General features: G+C 34.2%; 1 protein-coding gene across 4 annotated transcripts in view; it reads right to left on the bottom strand.

Annotated features, from left to right (window-relative positions):
- Positions 1-19,830, bottom strand: part of MTMR2 (myotubularin related protein 2) — a 108,664-nt gene that overhangs the window by 15,788 nt on the left and 73,046 nt on the right. For all 4 annotated transcript variants that reach the window (XM_068555093.1, XM_068555094.1, XM_068555090.1 and 1 more), the window contains 3 exons: positions 19,477-19,560; positions 11,639-11,788; positions 10,687-10,875 (listed from right to left, as the gene is read on the bottom strand). In XM_068555093.1, the coding sequence (XP_068411194.1) occupies positions 10,687-10,875; positions 11,639-11,788; positions 19,477-19,560 (423 nt within the window). The remainder of the gene's footprint in view (positions 1-10,686; positions 10,876-11,638; positions 11,789-19,476; positions 19,561-19,830) is intronic.

Genomic DNA, 19,830 nt, shown 5'->3' with positions numbered 1-19,830 from the left:
TGGATAGGAAAACTCCATGGGAAAATGTGGCTGGCTCAAGGCAACTTAACACAACCACGCTCTATCACATGTTCTTCATGAAACAAGAATATACTCTCACCCTGACTTCCTTTTGTTGCTATTATTAAAATTATATGTGATAACAAATATGAAGGTAAAATTTCCCTATCCATATTTCAAGTCCTACTCAAACATAATTTCATAAAGAAGACTGAAGTCACCAGACTAGCAAGCTCCATGTGCAGGGACATCTGTCTAGTTTACCCCCGGCCCATGCTTCTTCACCTCCCTTCCTCTTCACCTCATTTTAATCTTAATATTTGCAAAGTGCTTTGCAATCATAGTGACTGGCTTCTATTATAACCACACAACTACTATTAAACAAAAAGACAGAACAAGTATAAAAGCACAGAGTACTATAGTATAATACTATCACTGTTTTCAAAGATGTAAATCTACAAGTACAGAACAGAATGAGAAATATTTGGTGTTCACAATAAGCTATGGCTGGAGAAATAAATTTTTCTGGATTGAATATTTCTCTGTTTTAAGAATAAAATATTCTCCTACCTTATGTATAAAATATACATCCTGTCTTATGTATAAAATCATGCTTCTTAGAGCACTAATGGAAAAAAAATTAGGAAGATACAGGAACAGCCACTGTAGTTATACAAAATTAAGAGATTACACCTTTGAAAACAACAAAACTCACCTCTTAACCAACAACAAATTACCAAAGGAAGTTCAAGTTTCCTTTCTGACACTGATAGTCTGGGAAATAGTCTGGAGTTAAGAATGATACAGGTACAAAATTAACAGCGTTTCATTAGGTACCTGTTAACAATGATTACTTCTGGAGAGTGGGGATAGGACAGGCAAGGGGTAAAGGGACGTTCAAATTTGTTGCAACAAATCCTAGAAACATGGCAGTAGTAGCAACTACACAGAACCTGTCACAAAAACACACAGAATGAAAATGCTCTGGAATCAGAGAGTTATACAACTTTATGAATAGAATAAAAACACTGAAATACATACTTTAAAAGAGTGCATTTTATGGCATGTGAATTATATTTCAACGTAAGTGATATTTTTAAAAATAGGGCAACTAGATAGTAAAACCAAAAACACAAAAAAATCATTCAAGACAGAACTGGAGGACAAAGCATTCCATCAAACCCCAAAACCACCAATAGTCACAAGATCTAGATGCTATCAGCGAATGTGTGAAGGAACAAATGGATATAAGATGGACCGGAGAACAAGAGATTCACAAGAGAGTCTTATAATTTGTAGTGTTTGTTCTGCTTCCTTGTTTTAGCTTTCTTCCTCCAGAACTACAGTAAAGAACAACAGATCAATCTAAGAAGTACCGCTGAAACCAGGAAGGGTTCTGTCCAGTCTAACAGCCGAGTTATTAGAGAAACTCAGAAATGAAATGAGACTTGGGAACAAATTAGAAATAAAAGAAAAAAAAATCAGAAATAAAGACTAAATTAGAAGAAACTCAAGAGCAAACAAATACAATGGATATTAAATTAAAAGAAATAGACAGTGAAAAGCAAAATATAAAACCAAAACAGAAATAGAAAGCATAAAAAGGATTCAAGAGAAAGTGGCAAATGATGAAGATAGGCAAAGAAGAGCCAGCACAGGAGTAACAGGAGTCCAGAAGAAGCAAGCCATACATGGAAATGAAACAAATACTAAGAACTATGATTAAAGAAAACATTCATGAAATTTTTAAATTGGAAATTACCAATCAAAATAGCATACATGCATACTTGATAATATAGACCCAGAACACAAAACATGAAGATATATTCTGGCAAAATAACTGGACTTCAAAGAAAAAGAACAAACAAAACCTTTCACAAATCCAAGTAAAAAGAGTGACTTAAAAGGAAAGGAAATTTAGCTTATCATCAGACTTTGAAACTTTATGCCAAAAAAAAGCAACATATTTAAGACATTCAATAAAATCAAATGTAAGCCAGGAATTTTATGCCCAGCAAAACTAACTCAAATATAAAGGACATAAAGCTGCTATCAGCATACAAATACTCAGAATATAGTTCTTATGAGCCTTGCTGAAATATTTACAAGAGAACAACTCCGGACAAAAAGAAAAAGACCAGAAAGACATCCATATAAGAATTGGTTGCCAGCACAAAATATTTAGCTACTTGTAGAAGTCAGAGGTAAAAGGCAAAAAGTATGTGTACAAAAGGGAGACTATGTAAAGACTACACATGCTCTGATGACGTAAATACAATTCATTTTAAAATGGGAGCAAATGGAAAAAAATTTAACTTTTCAGTAAATGTACTGGTGATGATACTATTAATACTGTTATTCTAAGACCATGGTAGGATAAAGCAAATGAGTAATTATGTAGCATACTAATGTTATTATCCCCTCTGTCTTTGAGAATCGGGATTTCTGGTGTGGAAGAAAGGAGATACACATGTAATTTAGAAGAAGTTATGTAAAAACTCGAGCACTGAATTTAAATTGAAAGCACCAGTATGAGCTCATGAGGTATAATACTTTATCTTTAAAAACATATAAACAAACGTTTCCAAGCTCTATCCACTGAAAAGACTTAGAAATTAGACCAACCCAGTAGCAAATAATTATCCTTACCGCCCAGATTATGGTTTGAAATACCACTTCTTACTAACAGAAACCAGAACTTCTTAGAGAAATGGCTATTCTAAGCCTGCGGCAGGAAACATACAAGATTTCCTGATGAGTCTGGTATACCTTGTCATACCAGATAGCAAAGATTATTATGGTTATGTCAAAAGAACTCAGGAGATAACTTGAAAAGTGTTCCTCAGACCAAAGGTGGGAATATTTTTTTTTTCAAAAAAAAAAAAAAATACCATCTGCAATGAATTAGAAATTGTTGACTACATATAAATACATGCATTCATAATGACCCTTAAAAAAATTAGTCACCCTCATGGGATGGTAGGGAGTAAATTCATTATTGGGAAAACTGATAAATAAGGAAAAAGAATCAAGCATTTATCCTGGCTTTCTTATATGAACTGAACTGCTGGTTAACCAAAATTTAGATAAGAGAAAGCGTTTCCTTACAGAAAGAGTTCAACTAAGCTGAAAAGGAAATCATGAAATTAGAATATCACCATTCTGCAACCCCAGTGAATTAATACATCTCGGTACTGAGCATGAACAGCTGCTGATATCCCAAAAAGAAGAATCAGCCACAAATTATGTGCCTCCTGATATATCCCCTATAGCCTTGCAAAAGGAGTTGAACCTGAATCTGAATAAACCTCTGAATTCATGTGAAGGAAATTCAGAGAACAGAAGAAAGTTGAACCATACCATAATACAACTGGCAAAATCTGCACTGTGGAAAACCTTACAATAAAATATATTGGAGTGAAGGAGGGAGGGAAGGAGAAAGGAAGGGCAAGGGGAAGACTGTAGATGAAGAGAGACTTAAAAGACATATCAAATACAATACTTGAAAAGGCAAGGCTAAGAGTCTAGAGATGTATACACTTCAGTAATAAAAGTATAAAGTAATGTAAGAAGACTACTGTAAAAGTTAGGATAGTGGTTACTCTTAGCAGGGGTAGAAGGTAAATTTAATTGTGGTAGGGCACACATGGAAGACTTAGTGGCTAGTACAGTTTTAATTCTTGATATGGCTCATGGTGCAAAAGCAGTTGTCATATTCACACTGACAAAGCTATAAAAAATGTTCTTACTACGAAGGTAAAAAAATACTTGTTGCAACAAGGATGTATACTTTTGCAAATTTTAAAAGGGAGATGGTGGGGAGATTGGGTGAAGGTAGTAAAAAAGGGCAAACTTCCAGTTAAAAGATAAGTAAGTAGTGGTGATGTAATGCACAACATGATGACTATAATCAACAATACTATATTGTATATTTGAAAGTTGCTAAGAGAGTAGACTTTGAAAATTCACAAGGAAAAAAATGTAACTGCGTGAGGCGATGGATGTTAACTAAACTTAGGGGGTGATCATTTCACAATATATGCATATATGATATGCAATCATTATGTTGTACACCTTAAACTTACGCACTTTTCTATGTCAATTATATCTCAATAAAACGGCAGGAAAAAATATATCAAGCTGGTAAACTAACCTTCCTGAAGAATGCTGGCAATATGTAACAAAACTTTTAAAAATATGCATACTTTAAACTATGATATAGTAATGGTATATCTACGAAACTAGTTTATGGAAATAAAGATGCCAACAAAAGATACTTATTTTAGCTATATTTAAAATACTAAATACTTAAACACCTAATATTAGAAGAATGATTAAGTGCACAATGATATAGCTGTATGATGAGCACTATTAAAGTTATTTCAGGAATATTTCATGAAAAGAAATAATTCATATAAAGAGGAAAAACAATGAAAAATAACAATACATAAATGCACAGAACAGTGGGAGAAAATATATCAAAGACTGGTGATTATAAGTGATTTTTATTTCTTTGCTTTGTCTATGCCTTCCTAGATTTTTGTTGTCTATTACATATCAGAAAAATGTCCCAATAGATAAACTATATCAGAGTCTTTTAAAAAAAGAGAGATTTCCGTAGTGAAATATGCATGGGAATGACTTAAAAAATAAGATGACACCAAGACACATGTTAATCAAACTATCAAAAACTAAATACAAAGAAAAAATATTAAAAGCAGCAAGGGAAAAACAACAAATAATATACAAGGGAATCCCCATAAGGTTAACGGCTGATCTTTTGCAGAAACTCTGCAAGCCAAAAGGGAGTGGCAGGACATATTTAAAGTGATGAAAGGGAAAAGCCTACAACCAAGATTCTCTACCCAGCAAGGATTTCATTCAGATTCGATGGAGAAATTAAAACCTTTACAGACAAGCAAAAGATAAGAGAATTCAGCACCACCAAACCAGCTTTGCAACAAATGCTAAAGGAACTTCTCTATGCAGGAAACACAAGAGAAGGAAAAGACCTACAATAAACAACCCAAAACAATTAAGAAAATGGTAATAGGAATATATATATTGATAATTACCTTAAAAGTAAATGGATTAAATGCTCCAACCAAAAGACATAGACTGGCTGAATGGATACAAAAACAAGACCCGTATATATGCTGTCTACAAGAGACCCACTTCAGACCTAGGGACACATACAGACTGAAAGTGAGGGGATGGAAAAAGATATTCCATGCAAATGGAAATCAAAAGAAAGCTGGAGTAGCAGTTCTCATACCAGACAAAACAGACTTTAAAATCAAGACTATTACAAGAGACAAAGAAGAACACTACATAATGATCAAGGGATCAGTCCAAGAAGAAGATATAACAATTGTAACTATTTATGCATCCAACATAGAAACACCTCAATATGTAAGGCAAATGCTAACAGCCATAAAAGGGAAATCGACAGTAACACAATCATAGTAGGGGACTTTAACACCCCACTTTCACCAGTGGACAGATCATCCAAAATGAATAAGGAAACACAAGCTTTAAATGATACATTAAACAAGAGGGACTTAATTGATATTTATAGGACATTCCATCCAAAAACAACAGAATACACTTTTTTCTCAAGTGCTCATAGAACATTCTCCATGATAGATCATATCTTGGGTCACAAGTCAAGCCTTGGTAAATTTAAGAAAACTGAAATTGTATCAGGTATCTTTTCCGACCACAAGGCTATGAGACTAGATATCAATTACAGGAAAAAATCTGTAAAAAATACAAACACATGGATGCTAAACAATACACTACTAAATAACCAAGAGATCACTGAAGAAATCAAAGAGGAAATCAAAAAATACCTAGAAACAAATGAAAATGAAAACACGACCACCCAAAACCTTTGGGATGCAGCAAAAGCAGTTCCAAGAGGGAAGTTTATCGCAATACAATCCTACCTCAAGAAACAAGAAGAATCTCAATAAACAACCTAACCTTACACCTAAAGCAATTAGAGAAAGAAGAACAAAAAAACCCCCAAAGATAGCAGAAAGAAATCATAAAGATCAGATCAGAAATAAATGAAAAAGAAATCAAGGAAATGATAGCAAAGATCACTAAAACTAAAAGCTGTTTCTTTGAGAAGATAAACAAAATTGATAAACCATTAACTAGACTCATCAAGAAAAGAAGGGAGAAGACTCAAATCAATAGAATTAGAAATGAAAAATGAGAAGTAATAACTGACATTGCAGAAATACAAGGGATCATGACAGATTACTACCACCAACTATATGCCAATAAAATGGACAACCTGGAAGAAATGGACAAATTCTTAGAAAAGCACAACCTTCCGAGACTGAACCAGGAAGAAACAGAAAATATGAACAGACCAATCACAAGCACTGAAATTGAGACTGTGATTAAAAACCTTCCAACAAACAACAGCCCAGGACCAGATGGCTTCACAGGAGAATTCTATCAAACATTTAAAGAAGAGCTAACACCTATCCTTCTCAAACTCTTTCAAAATATAGCAGAGGGAGGAACACTCCCAAACTCATTCTACAAGGCCACCATCACCCTGATACCAAAACGAGACAAAGAGGTCACAAAGAAAGAAAACTACAGGCCAATATCACTGATGAACACAGATGCAAAAATCCTCAACAAACTACTAGCAAACAGAATCCAACAGCACATGAAAAGGATCATACACTACGATCAAGTGGGGTTTATCCCAGGAATGCAAGGATTCTTCAATATACGCAAATCAATCGATGTGATAAACCATATTAACAAATTGAAGGAGAAAAACCATATGATCATCTCAATAGATGCAGAGAAAGCTTTTGACAAAATTCAACACCCATTTACAATAAAAACCCTCCAGAAAGTAGGCATAGTGGGAACTTACCTCAACATAATAAAGGCCATATATGACAAACCCACAGCCAAATCATCCTCAAAACTGAAAGCATTTCATCTAAGATCAGGAACAAAACAAGGTTGTCCGCTCTCACCATTATTATTCAACATAGTTTCGGAAGTTTTAGCCACAGCAATCAGAGAAGAAAAAGAAATAAAAGGAATCCAAATCGGAAAAGAAGAAGTAAAGCTGTCACTGTTAGCAGATGACATGAGAATACATAGAGAATCCTAAAGATGCTACCAGAAAACTACTAGAGCTAATCAATCAATTTGGTAAAGTAGCAGGATACAAAATTAAGGCACAGAAATATCTTGCATTCCTATACACTAATGATAAAAAATCTGTAAGAGAAATTAAGGAAACACTCCCATTTACCACTGCAACAAAAAGAATAAAATACCTAGGAATAAACCTACCTAAGGAGACAAAAGACCTGTATGCAGAAAACTATAAGACACTAAGGAAAGAAATTAAAGATGATACAAACAGATGGAGACGTATACCATGTTCTTGGATTGGAAGAATCAACGTTGTGGAAATGACCCTACTACCCAAAGCAATCTACAGATTCAATGCAATCCCTATCAAACTACCAATGGCATTTTTCACAGAACTAGAACAAAAAATTTCACAGTTTGTATGGAAATACAGAGGACCCAGAATAGCCAAAGCAATCTTGAGAGAGAAAAACGGAGCTGGAGGAATCAGGCTCCTGGACTTCAGACTATACTACAAAGCTACAGTAATCAAGACAGTATGGTACTGTCACAGAAACAGAAATATAGATCAATGGAATAGGAGAGAAAGTCCAGAGATAAACCCACGCACATATGGTGACCGTACTTTTGATAAAGGAGGCAAGAATATACAATGGAGAAAAGACAGCCTCTTCAATAAGTGGTGCTGGGAAAACTGGACATCTACACCTAAAAGAATGAAATTACAACACTCCCTAACACCATACACAAAAATAAACTCAAAATGGATTAAGGACCTAAATGTAAGGCCAGACACTATCAAACTCTTAGAGGGAAACATAGGCAGAACACTCTTTGACATAAATCAAAGCAAGATCCTTTTTGACCCACCTCCTAGAGAAATGGAAATAAAAACAAAAATAAACAAATGGGACCTAATGAAACGTAAAAGCTTTTTGCACAGCAAAGGAAACCATAAATAAGATGAAAAGACAACCCTCAGAATGGGAGAAAATACTTGCACATGAAGCAACTGACAAAGGATTAATCTCCAAAATTTACAAGCAGCTCATGCAGCTCAATATCAAAAAAACAAACAACCCAATCCAAAAGTGAGCAGAAGGCCTAAATAGACATTTCTCCAAAGAAGCTATAAAGATGGCCAACAGACACATGATAGAATGCTCAACATCACTAATCATTTTAGAGAAATGCAAATCAAAACTATGATGAGGTATCACCTCACACCAGTCAGAATGGCCATCATCAAAAAATCTACAAACAGTAAATGCTGGAGAGGGTGTGGAGAAAAGGGAACCCTCTTGCACTGTTGGTGGGAGTGTAAATTGATACAGACACTATGGAGAACAATATGGAGGTTCCTTATAAAACTAAAAATAGAACTACCATACCACCCAGCAATCCCACCACTGGGCATATACGCTGAGAGAACCGTAATTCAAAGAGTCATGTACCACAATGTTCACTGCAGCTCTATTTACAATAGCCAGGACATGGAAGCAACCTAGGTGTCCATCGACAGATGAATGGATAAAGAAGATGTGGCACATATATACAATGGAATATTACTCAGACATAAAAAGAAATGAAATTGAACTATTTGTAGTGAGGTGGATGGACCTAGAGTCTGTCATACAGAGTGAAGTAAGTCAGAAAGAGAAAAACAAATACCATATGCTAACACATATATATGGAATCTAAAAAAAAAAAAAAAAGGTTCTGAAGAACCTAGGGGCAGGACAAGAATAAAGATGCAGACATAGAGAATGGACTTGAGGACATGGGGAGGGGAAAGGGTAAGCTGGGACGAAGAGATAGAGTGGCATGGACAGATATACACTACCAAATGTAAAACAGATAGCTAGTGGGAAGCAGCAGCATAGCACAGGGAGATCAGCTCGGTGCTTTGTGACCACCTAGAGGGGTGGGATAGGGAGGGTGGGAGGGAGGGAGACGCAAGAGGGAGGAGATATGGGCATATATGTATATGTATAGCTGATTCACGTTGTTATAAAGTAGAAACTAACACACCATTATAAAGCAATTATACTCCAATAAAGATGTTAAAAAAAAAAAAGACGAGGAATGTACATTTTGCTCTACCCCCTTTTCTGCCTTATATGCCTCTCTCCTTCTCTCATCCTAGACAACATCTTAAGTCTCATTCCTGCGAATTCATGGTATAAGGTTTACGGAAGGGAACAAGTAATTTTACTGGAAAAATACATGCCAGTCTCTGGGGTACCGGCTTCATATACACATTGTCTCATTTCTCCTTTAAGGGGAAATTGTACTTACAGTTTAACAGAGAATGTCTGAAATTCACAATGTCCTCAAAACACTAAATAGGACAGAAATAATTAGGTACATGTTCCATAATTTAATTTAAGGATGGTCACCCCAGCACTGTTTATAATAGGAAAAAAAAAAAAAAAACCAGAAATAACCTAAATATCCTAAAACAATTGGTGTTAATAATTATCATGTTACAGATATTTATTGTCATAGAAAGAAACAGCACCAATTAAAAAAAGGAAGTTGCAATTATCCCATTCTGTCTCAAATATATGTGTGCACGCATCTGCACATAGGTCTGGAAGTATAACCAAGATTTAATGGTGTTTCTCTCTTATTTAGTTATAGGATTTGGGGTGTTTTAGTTTTGGGGGGGCTTTTGGGGTTTTTTCTGCTTATATGTGAGGTAATTTTTTAAAGCTAAATTATATCTCTTCTCTTTCCTTCTCCTATGGTAGATTTTGTCAACTGGACTAGAATTTCTATTTCCACAATGCTAATATTTATTCCACAGCAGAAATCAGGACCACTGTGCCAGCTAACTGCAAGTTTTCAGTCTGAATAGCTTGTACAGGTGGAGAGCTGCCAGAAGAGGGCAGCACTGGTCACTGAGAAGAACACTGCATGATTTCTACAACAGTGCTGTGCAGACTTCTTTTGTCAGTCACAAGTTCAGTTTATTGTCCAGTTTGGAGAAGGGAAAGAGAAACTAGTAATTGATGAATACCTATTTCTTACGTAAGTAAGCAGGATTATGCACTATTTTTTACCAGGTGAGTTTTGCCCCTAAAGCAACCCTGTTAGTTATTATGATTCTCATTTCACAAATAAGCAAATTAAAGTTACTAAAAAGATTAAATAACTGACTCCACATTATACTGGGATTGACATGTACACACTGCTGTATTTAAAACAGATAACCAATAAGGACCTACTGTATAGCACAGGGAACTCTGATCAATATTCTGTAATAACCTAAATGGGAAAAGAATTTGAAAAAGAATAGATACATTTATATGTATAAATGAGTCACTCTGCTGTATACCTGAAACTAATACAACATTGTTAATCAACTATACTCCAATATAAAATAAAATTTTTTTTTAAAAAGTTATACTATCAAGTAGAAGAGCCAGGATTAGAATCTACATTTTTATCATTGAAAAGCCCGAAGTTTTTCTAGTGCTCTGTGGCTCCCACCAAACTCATGAAACTGTAACTATAATCTTAATTACTGGAAGATGATCTCACCTTATTGGCAACAGCATTAACACTTGGCCGGGCGTCAAATATAAACATTTTATGAGATTGGGCATTGGAGTCCATAATGGCTTGAAGGTATTTTTCATCTTCTTTGCTTCGCTTCCCACTTACCCCTACCATGGGCTGGCTACACCGAGTGATTGTGGCTTGACTTTCAGGATGAATCCATGATAAAACCTTAATGGGGGGAAAAAATGGCAACACACCCTTTACATGCTTCTCTGTTTATAATTCTTCTGAAAATCATTACTCTATAAAACTCTGCTTTCTAACTGGATTCAAAGCCTAGCCATAAAAGGATATACGAGGCTGCTATGAAAAATCATCACCTTTCTTTCAAGCCAATTCTGGCATGTGGAAAACTTGGTCTAATTCGTTAATCAGATATTGATTTATGAAAGTCACTGATTATTGGAAGTGTTGTCTCTAGAAAAAAAATACATTAAAAGGGGGCTAAGTAAACCCCACTTTTAAAGTCTGAGTACTATATCAGCAAAACTGTCCAACTATAAAGTCTTCAGAATCTGAATTTTTGTACCTAAAATTATTTGAGCTATCTTTCTAGAACACAGTAATTCATCATAAATTTGTAAAGTTTTCTTCTTTCTAGGATTTAAAGGAAAAAAGGCATTTATCACCATGACCAAAGATGTATAATAAGATAAAGAAATAGTGAATACAGAGCCAACTTTGTTTTCGAGTTAAGAACCATGCAATTCTGTGCAGCTCTCTAATATCCATCTCAAATCCTCCAGAAACGTCTTTAGTCTACGTCTTTCCTCTGGTTTTAATTTTACTAAATAACTCATTCCCTAATATCCCCAGAGAAGACCTGCTGCTGTAGCTATTTTTAATCCTGCAACCATTCTCCCATTTGTCATCCTCATCATGATGTGAAGTACAAAGCAATGGGAAAGTTTCAGCACAGCTTCACACTTACTGGGATACGGCCCCGTGACCTGAAGGATGCCACTCTCTTTAATTCTTCATCAGGAATATTTGCCGGCACAACCAAGAGGGCAGGGTATGTATCACAAAGCTCATACCGTTCATTTATCTTTGTTATTCTCCAGCTTTCATTTGGAATTCCCTGCATGTGAAATAAAACATAAGACAAATTACTGCCTAACAAAAATATTTTAAAACATCAGAACAGAAGCCTCCTCCTATTCAACTTCTCGTTTCTCCACTATCTATCACTTAAGTTGTTGGAATAGTTATTGTCTGCCTGTGGTGACCAGGCTTTTAGGATGAGATATTCTAACACGGGGATCTGTGTTCATTTTGGCATTCAATTTTATGTTAATAGATTTATTAAATCATTAAATACTGAATGAGTGTTGGGTCTGTCCTAAGCACATCAAATGAAAAGCAAGGAAACAGTAAGACTGAAAATGTTCTTGTCTTTAAAAAGAACACAGTCTCATACAGTTTGACTGGTGAGTGATTCTGTTGCCATTCATCTATACAAAGAAATTTCTGAGGGCAGACACCAAGTGTCCACCAGAATGCTATGTACATGTTTATCACTTATATACCTAAAGTGAATTTTACAGTATTAATAAAATGTTGCTGATGTAAAACATATTAAAAAAAACAAGGAAGTAATGGAAGGCAAAACCAAAAAAAAAAAAAAAAAAAGAAGAGGCAAGGGAAACAAAACAATTTTTGAAAAACACACCAATTATTAAACTCATTTGGTCCTTAAATATTTGCCATATTTATAACTAGTGTACCACTTCACATATAGGATTACTTAATAAGACACTTTAAAATTTCCATCCTCCATTCCATAGAAAATAAAGCCATTACATTAAATGGCTGGAATTAAGAAAATACATATATTTTTAATTTTATTACCTCTGATAACTCATAATAAACAGAAAAAGACAAAACTGAAAGAAACCAAATTACAGAAAAAAAAATACATTTATTGAGCACCTACTATGTGCAGGCACTATGCCAGCAGCCTTTCTCTCTATCCCTCCCTCCCTCCCCCTCCCGCCCCCCCCCCACACACATATTACTGTATTCAGGTTTCATTACTGTCATTTTATAGATGAAGAAATTGTGGCACAAACTGTAACTTGACCAAAGGAAGTTGTCAAGAATTCCATGTACATTCTAAATCTATCCTTTTAATAAAAAAAGTACATTGTGCCTCAAGAAAAATTTTACTATCCTGGTTCACAAAATTGTTATAAATATCTGAAATCAAAGGGCAGGAGGTACTCTCCTTTAAAGGGGTATTTCTAAAGCTGTTGCCGAACACCCAGGAGGATATTAAAATTAGGAATGGAAAATTCCCTTCCAGTAATCATGTGATAAATATTATCAATAGAGTTTCCACCTATCCCTAGCCAAGGTCTCTCTTCATTAGTGCCTTACATACTATTTACCCCATTTAATTAGCCTGGTCCCAACTTGCTTCCTATGATCTACATCTCTCCTTCCCTCCTGCTTTCCTCAACTTTCTAGATTAACTGTTCAGGTAAGACCCTTACTTATTTCCAGAAATAAAAAAAAGGTTTAAGTAAGAGATGTTTAAAATAAATGTTCATGCTATAATAAAAAATGTACAATGAAAAAAAATGAATTCGTAAGTTTATAGAGGTGGTACTCAACCAAGAAACTTGGATACCACCTCTAACTCTCCCTCACCCTCTACTTCCAATGAATGATTAATTTTTATGATTTTTTTTCTTCCAAAAGTGCCTGAAAAAAGTTTGCACTTCTCTCAATCTTCACTGTCACTTCCCTAATTCAGGCCATTGTCACTTCTCTTCTGTCCCTCCGCAATCCATTCTCCACACTGCCTCAAAATTCTTTTAAGATGCAAAAGCTATCACATCATTCTTCTGCCTAAAAGCTATCAATGGCTACCTATTCCTTTTCACATAAAGTATAGAACCCTTTATGGGACTTAGCAAAGACCTTCACACTCCTGCTTTCCCCAGACTGATCTCTGGCCACTCTAAACTCTAGTCTAGCCTATACCAAACACCTTCAGTTTCCAGATGGCTTCATATTCTATCACCGGAGTACTTGCTCTATTATTCACAATATTCATCACTGTGGATTTTGACTGTTAGTTTACTTCTTTGAATCCTCCATTAAACATATGTTCTTTGGGAGTCAGGATTGTGTCTTTCTGTTTTAGCCACTAGTACATAGTAGGTGCTACATGAATTTGATGAATGAATGAATGAATATATGAATGAATAAAATCAATGAACCACAAGGAAGCTTCTACAAGAAGCAAAATTAGTTTCTGAAGTTTTCTTAGAAAATATGGAGTCAAAGGTGAGAGGGTCAGATCTCCTGAGATCCTAGTGTACCATCTTTAACCCAGGTAGGTAACTCCCATCTCTCTCTCACTGCCTTCCCATATCCTTGAAAAATCACTACCAGGGAGAACTGTTACCACTGAGATTGTGTCATATTCTTCAGAAAAATGGATGGGTGGGAGTAGAATCACTGACTTAAATTACCTTAATGGCTACTGTCCTCCTCATTCTTAGAGAAGCTGACACACCTATCTCCACTAAAGGAATTGCCTTCCGAGCAGAAAACTGGAGTTGGCTAGTCAGCATATACATCCTTTGTAGACAGTGCTAAAGATATAATGACAACTGTTGATCTCTGGCATACATCTTTCTACTCTCCATGCAAATCACTGCCCTTCAGTTAATGTATCCATTTGTCAGAGTCAATTTTCAACCAAATTAACTGGATTATAGCTTTCCCTAGTTACTTACATTCCAGTTCTGAGGATAAATTCTGTTCTCCTTTACTGCACTTGAGTGCTCTCCAAATTTGTTAAGCAAGATATCTACCATATGATTATTTCTGCAGAAGACCATGCTCATTTCCTATATACTGATTTTTACTATTTTAGCAACTTGATGATTTCTCTTGACCTTATCCACAAATTTCAAGGTCCTCTATATAATCACTACATGTGTCAAGAGAAAATTAAAGAAATACTCTCTTATATAACAAACAAGTGGTTACTAACAGTTTTGCCCATTTAAAAAATATATAATCTAATTTCTTTAGGCACTATAACGCATAGGTCTACAAATTTAATGTGGCTTTCCTTTTGTGTTTCAGCGGCAGCACACAAAAAGCCAACCAATCATGACTTCTGTTTTTAGAGCTTTACAATGTAATAAATATAATAATAATCATTTGGATCGATTTCTATGGTTTATAATGTGCCTTTCTGTATATCACTAATCCTTCAAACAATCCTATAAGGCAGTTCCTATTACCAAGTAAAAAATAAAGGCACTGTGACATGAGTGACTCATTCAACAGCACATATCTAAGTGTGAGAGCTAAGCAAGTGCTACAGCTAGGATTCAAAACTGAGTCTTCTAAATGATCTGGAATTAGATTGTGGTGATAGGTGCACAACCTTATGAATATGTTAAAAAACAGTGGTATACACTTTAAAGTAGAAAATTTTATGGTATGTGAATTATATCTCAATTTTAAAGAAAAAAAGAATAGAGAGGCCGTGTGTTTTGAGATGGTATAATCTCCAAAATACATTAGATGAAAAAGAAGGGTACAGTGTGCACAGAATGCTATTATCTGCTTTAAAAAAATACTGTATACACATTATACAAGCTGTGTAGCATAAAATCTCTGAAAGGATATACGGGTAATGAGTAACATTATTTCCTCAAGGGAGAGGAACTGGGATGGCTGTGGAACAATGTTGGCCAGAAGAGAAACCTTCCTTTCAGTATACCCTTTTATACCTTTTGCATTTTATACAGAGTGTGAGTATTACTGCATCCAATTTTTTTTTTTAATTTAAAAGAAGAAAAAAGGAATATTCTGATGCTTTATCTTTAGTTTCAACATTTATATTAAGAGACTACCCTGAACAGCAAAGGAAAAACCATCAACAAAATGAAAAGGCACCCTATGAAATTGGAGAAAATATTTGCAAACCATATACCTGATATGGCGTTAATATCCAAAAATATATAAAGAACTTAAAAACAACAACAAAAAATCCGATTAAAAATGAGCAAAGGATCTGAATAAACATTTTCCCAAAGACATACAAATGGCTAGCAAACACATGAAAAGATGCTCAACATCACTCATCATCAGGGAAATGCAAATCAAAACTACAGTGAGATATCACCTCACACCTGTTAAAATGGCTAATTACACAGTATTGTAAAGCAATTATACTCCAATAAAGATGTACTAAAAAATAAATAAATAATTTTTAAAATAAATAAATAAATAATATAATAAAATGGCTAATCACCAAGAAAACAAGAAATCACAAGTGTTGGCGAGGGTGTGCAGAAAAGGGCCCTTGTGCAGTGTTGGTGGGAAACAGTAAGGAGGTTCCTCAAAAAATTAAAAATAGAACTACTATATGATCCAGCAATTCCACTTCTGAGTATTTATTCAAAGAAAATGAAAACACTAACTCAAAAAGATGTATGCTTCCATTCATTGTAGTATTATTTACAATAGCCAAGATATGGACACAATTTAAGTGCTCACTGATGAATGAATAAAGAAAATGTGGTGTGTGTGTGTATATATATATATATATATGTATATATATATATATATATATATATATATATAAAAAGAGGGAGAGAGGTCTCTATATATAATGGAATTTTATTCAACCATAGGAAGAATGAAATCTTGCCACTTGTGACAACACGGATGGAACCTGAGTGCACAATGTTAAGTGAAATAAGACAGAAAAAAGCAAATATTGTATGACGATCTCACTTATATGTGGAATCTTTATAAAAAACAAAACAAAACAAGAAAACAAGCTCATAGATAAAGGGAACAAACTGATGGTTGGTTGTTGGAAGCTTGGAAGCAGGGGGTCAGGAGTGGGCAAAATGGTGAAGGGAGCCAAAAGGTACAAGCTTCCAATTATAAAGTAAATGTAAGTCACAGGGATATACTGTACAGCATGGTAACTATAGTTAATACTGTATTGTATATTTGAAAGTTGCAAAGAGAATAAATCTTGCAAGATCTCATCACAAGAAAAAAAATCCTAACTGTTTTTGGTGACACTGTCCAGATGTTAACTAGACTTACTGTGGTGATCATTTCACAATATATATAAATATCAAATCATTACGGTATACACCTGAAACTAATATAATGTCGTATGTCAATTATACCTCAATGAAAACAAGGAAAGAAAGAAACAGAAGAAAGAGATTATCTTCATTTTCTTCAGTAATAAACTTAAATTAAAAAAAAAACGTCTTCTAACTACACCAAATACAGTGTCCTCTCCACTAGACTTTAACTTAGTTGACTCAGAGACAAAGTGTCTAACTCTGCAGTAAAAAGCCAACAAATTAATCTAGTAAGTCAAAGACCATAAAGCATCTGTATCATTCAGTGTAGAGTTCATTGCTGTATCTGATTACCGCATTTCCTAATCTCATAATTCTCTTTCTGAATGCGTATAGCTGTTCATTTACTCTTTTTTTTCAATTGGAGTATAGCTAATTGAAATATTGTATTAGTTTCAAATGTACAGCAAAGTGATTCAGTTACACATATTTTCTCTTATTTTTTTCCATTATAGGCTATTACAAGATATTGAATATAGGTTCCTGTACTATACAGTAAATCACTGTTGTTTATTTTACATACAGTGGTGTGTATCTGTTAATCCCATACTCCTAACTTATCTCTCCCCCCCACCTCTTTCCCCTTTGGTAAACATGAGTTTGTTTTCTATGTCAGTGAGTCTGTTTCTGTTTTGTAAACAAGTTCATTTGTATTACTTTTTTAGTTCCACATATAAGTGATATTATATATTTGTCTTTCTCTGCCTGGCTTACTTCACTCAGTATGATAATCTCTAGGTACATTCACATTGCTGCAAATGGCAATATTTCATTCATTTTTATGGCTGAGTAATATTCCAGTGTGCGTGTGTGTGTGTGTGTGTACACACCACATCTTCTTGATCCATTCATCAGTTGATGAACACTTAGGTTGCTTCCATGCCTTTGCTACTGTAAATAGTGATGCTATGAAACATTAGGGTGCATGTATCTCTTCGAATTGGAGTTTTCATCTTTTCCAGATCACATGGTAACTCTATTTTTAGTTTTTTAAGGAACCTCCAGACTATTTTCCATAGTGACTATACCAATTTACATTCCCACCAAAAGTGTAGGAAGGTTCTCTTTTCTCCACACCCTCTGCAGCATTTATTTGTAAACTTTTTGATGATGGCCATTCTGACCAGGGTGAGGTGACACTTCATTACAGTTTTGAATTGCATTTCTCTAATAATTGGCAATGTTGAGCCTCTTTTCATGTGATTGTTGGCCATCTGCACGTCTTTGGAGAAATGTTCACTTCTGCCCATTTTTTGATCGGGTTGTTTGTTTTTTCACACTCACTTTTCAACTTATTCTTTTTCATATTAATTTCTTTCTTTTCGCTGGACACAGTTATCTCATCTCCTTTCCAAAGTTCTATGTTGAATGCTACTACAACAGACAGCAATTTTTGCCCAGATTCCCAAAGAATATTCTTCATTTTTACAATTCTACAGACATTTGTTAGATTTTCTGATTGCTTTGCCACCTAATTCTGACACTGGATTTTTGGTTTAGCAAAAATTTTGCAATGTTACTTGTAGACTCTTGGTTTTTAAAAGCTGATCCATTTATTTTGTATTCTGCTTCATATTTTGCCAGCTGACGGTTTTATAACTGAATGGTTTTATAACTGATGGTTTTATAACTAATTTTAAATTTTACTTGCCACATGCAATTGAGCAACAAAATCAGTTTCAAACCATCTGGATATCTTTAGTTCTCTGGTGATGGTTTTTTATTCTTCCTGGTTTTCTGAAACAAACCTAAAAAATTAGAAGCTTTATAGTAACTAAAATGCAATGTTTAAAATCTAAATACAAAAATCACAGCCTAATGTTTGTCATATTTGAATTCTAGAATAATTTGAATATCAAATCTAATAATTACCAAGAAACAATCAATGTGTCTGAAAAATTCTCAAGAATGCACAGTGAACATGTGGAAAGTTAAAAATAAAGACTATTTTTGGTAGAGTTTAAGCACTGCAGTATAGGAATTCTGGGAAGTGGTATATTGAGGAAGAATAGGGAGACTGATACACTGTAACACAGATTTCAAGACTGAATTCTGCTTTAATCTCCTACTGTGGTGAATCACATTATTAGGTTTTCTAATATTAAGCAAACTCACCTTAGTCGTGATGTATTATCTCTTTTGTATACTATCAGATTTGATTTGTTAACATTTTATGTAGAAGTATGTCCTCTGAAAATGTAGAACTTTCAAAATTTTATGTGGAGCTAAATTATAAGCAGTAGAATTATTAGGAAATGTTTTCAGAATTAAATTATAGGATACCCAAAAAGAAAAATCTGAGTGAATAATGCGAATGACATATAAAAACATTAAAATGTAAATATATTTACAATTTTATTTTTATTTTTAAAATTATTAAACATTTTTTAAATAAACTGATTTACTTGTAAACTCTTAGATAAGTAAAGATTCATGAAAGATCATTGGCATAGTCTGAAAAGCTGTTTAAAGAAACTGAAAGGCAATCAAAAAAATCAAGATTAGCCTTTATTAAAGAAACAACAACAAAAACCACAAAACTATATAAAGCTGTTCACTTCTATCCATGAACGTTTTGTTGTAATGAAAAGAATACAGAATATTGAAATTCAAAAAAAAAAGTACTTACCTGCCTTCTATACTCTAAAAGAGAGTCATATAGCTTCCACCCGTTTTCAGGGAATACTTCTTTGTACTCAAAAGCAAAAAGAGGCTACAAAAAGTAAAGAGTTAATAGCTAAAAAGACATTTAAGAAGGTAATGAATCAGAAATGTAACCTTATCATACCCCAAGTTTTCATTTACTTATCTGTAAGGATATTTTGTATTGGTATTCTTCTTTATATTGTTGTTTTAGCTTTTGTTTTATAATTTTGAAAACTTACTTTTTTTTTATATTTTCAAGCACAGAAAAGCACAAAGGTCTGCCACCAAGATTTATCAAATGCTAACATATCACCATGTTTCCTTCAGATATCTTTGG

This window comes from Eschrichtius robustus, chromosome 11 (genome assembly GCF_028021215.1).
Source record: "Eschrichtius robustus isolate mEscRob2 chromosome 11, mEscRob2.pri, whole genome shotgun sequence".
Taxonomy (NCBI): Eukaryota; Metazoa; Chordata; class Mammalia; order Artiodactyla; family Eschrichtiidae; genus Eschrichtius; species Eschrichtius robustus.
The sequence above is the reverse complement of the archived record's forward strand: the minus strand, read 5'-3'. Positions and strand labels throughout refer to the sequence as shown.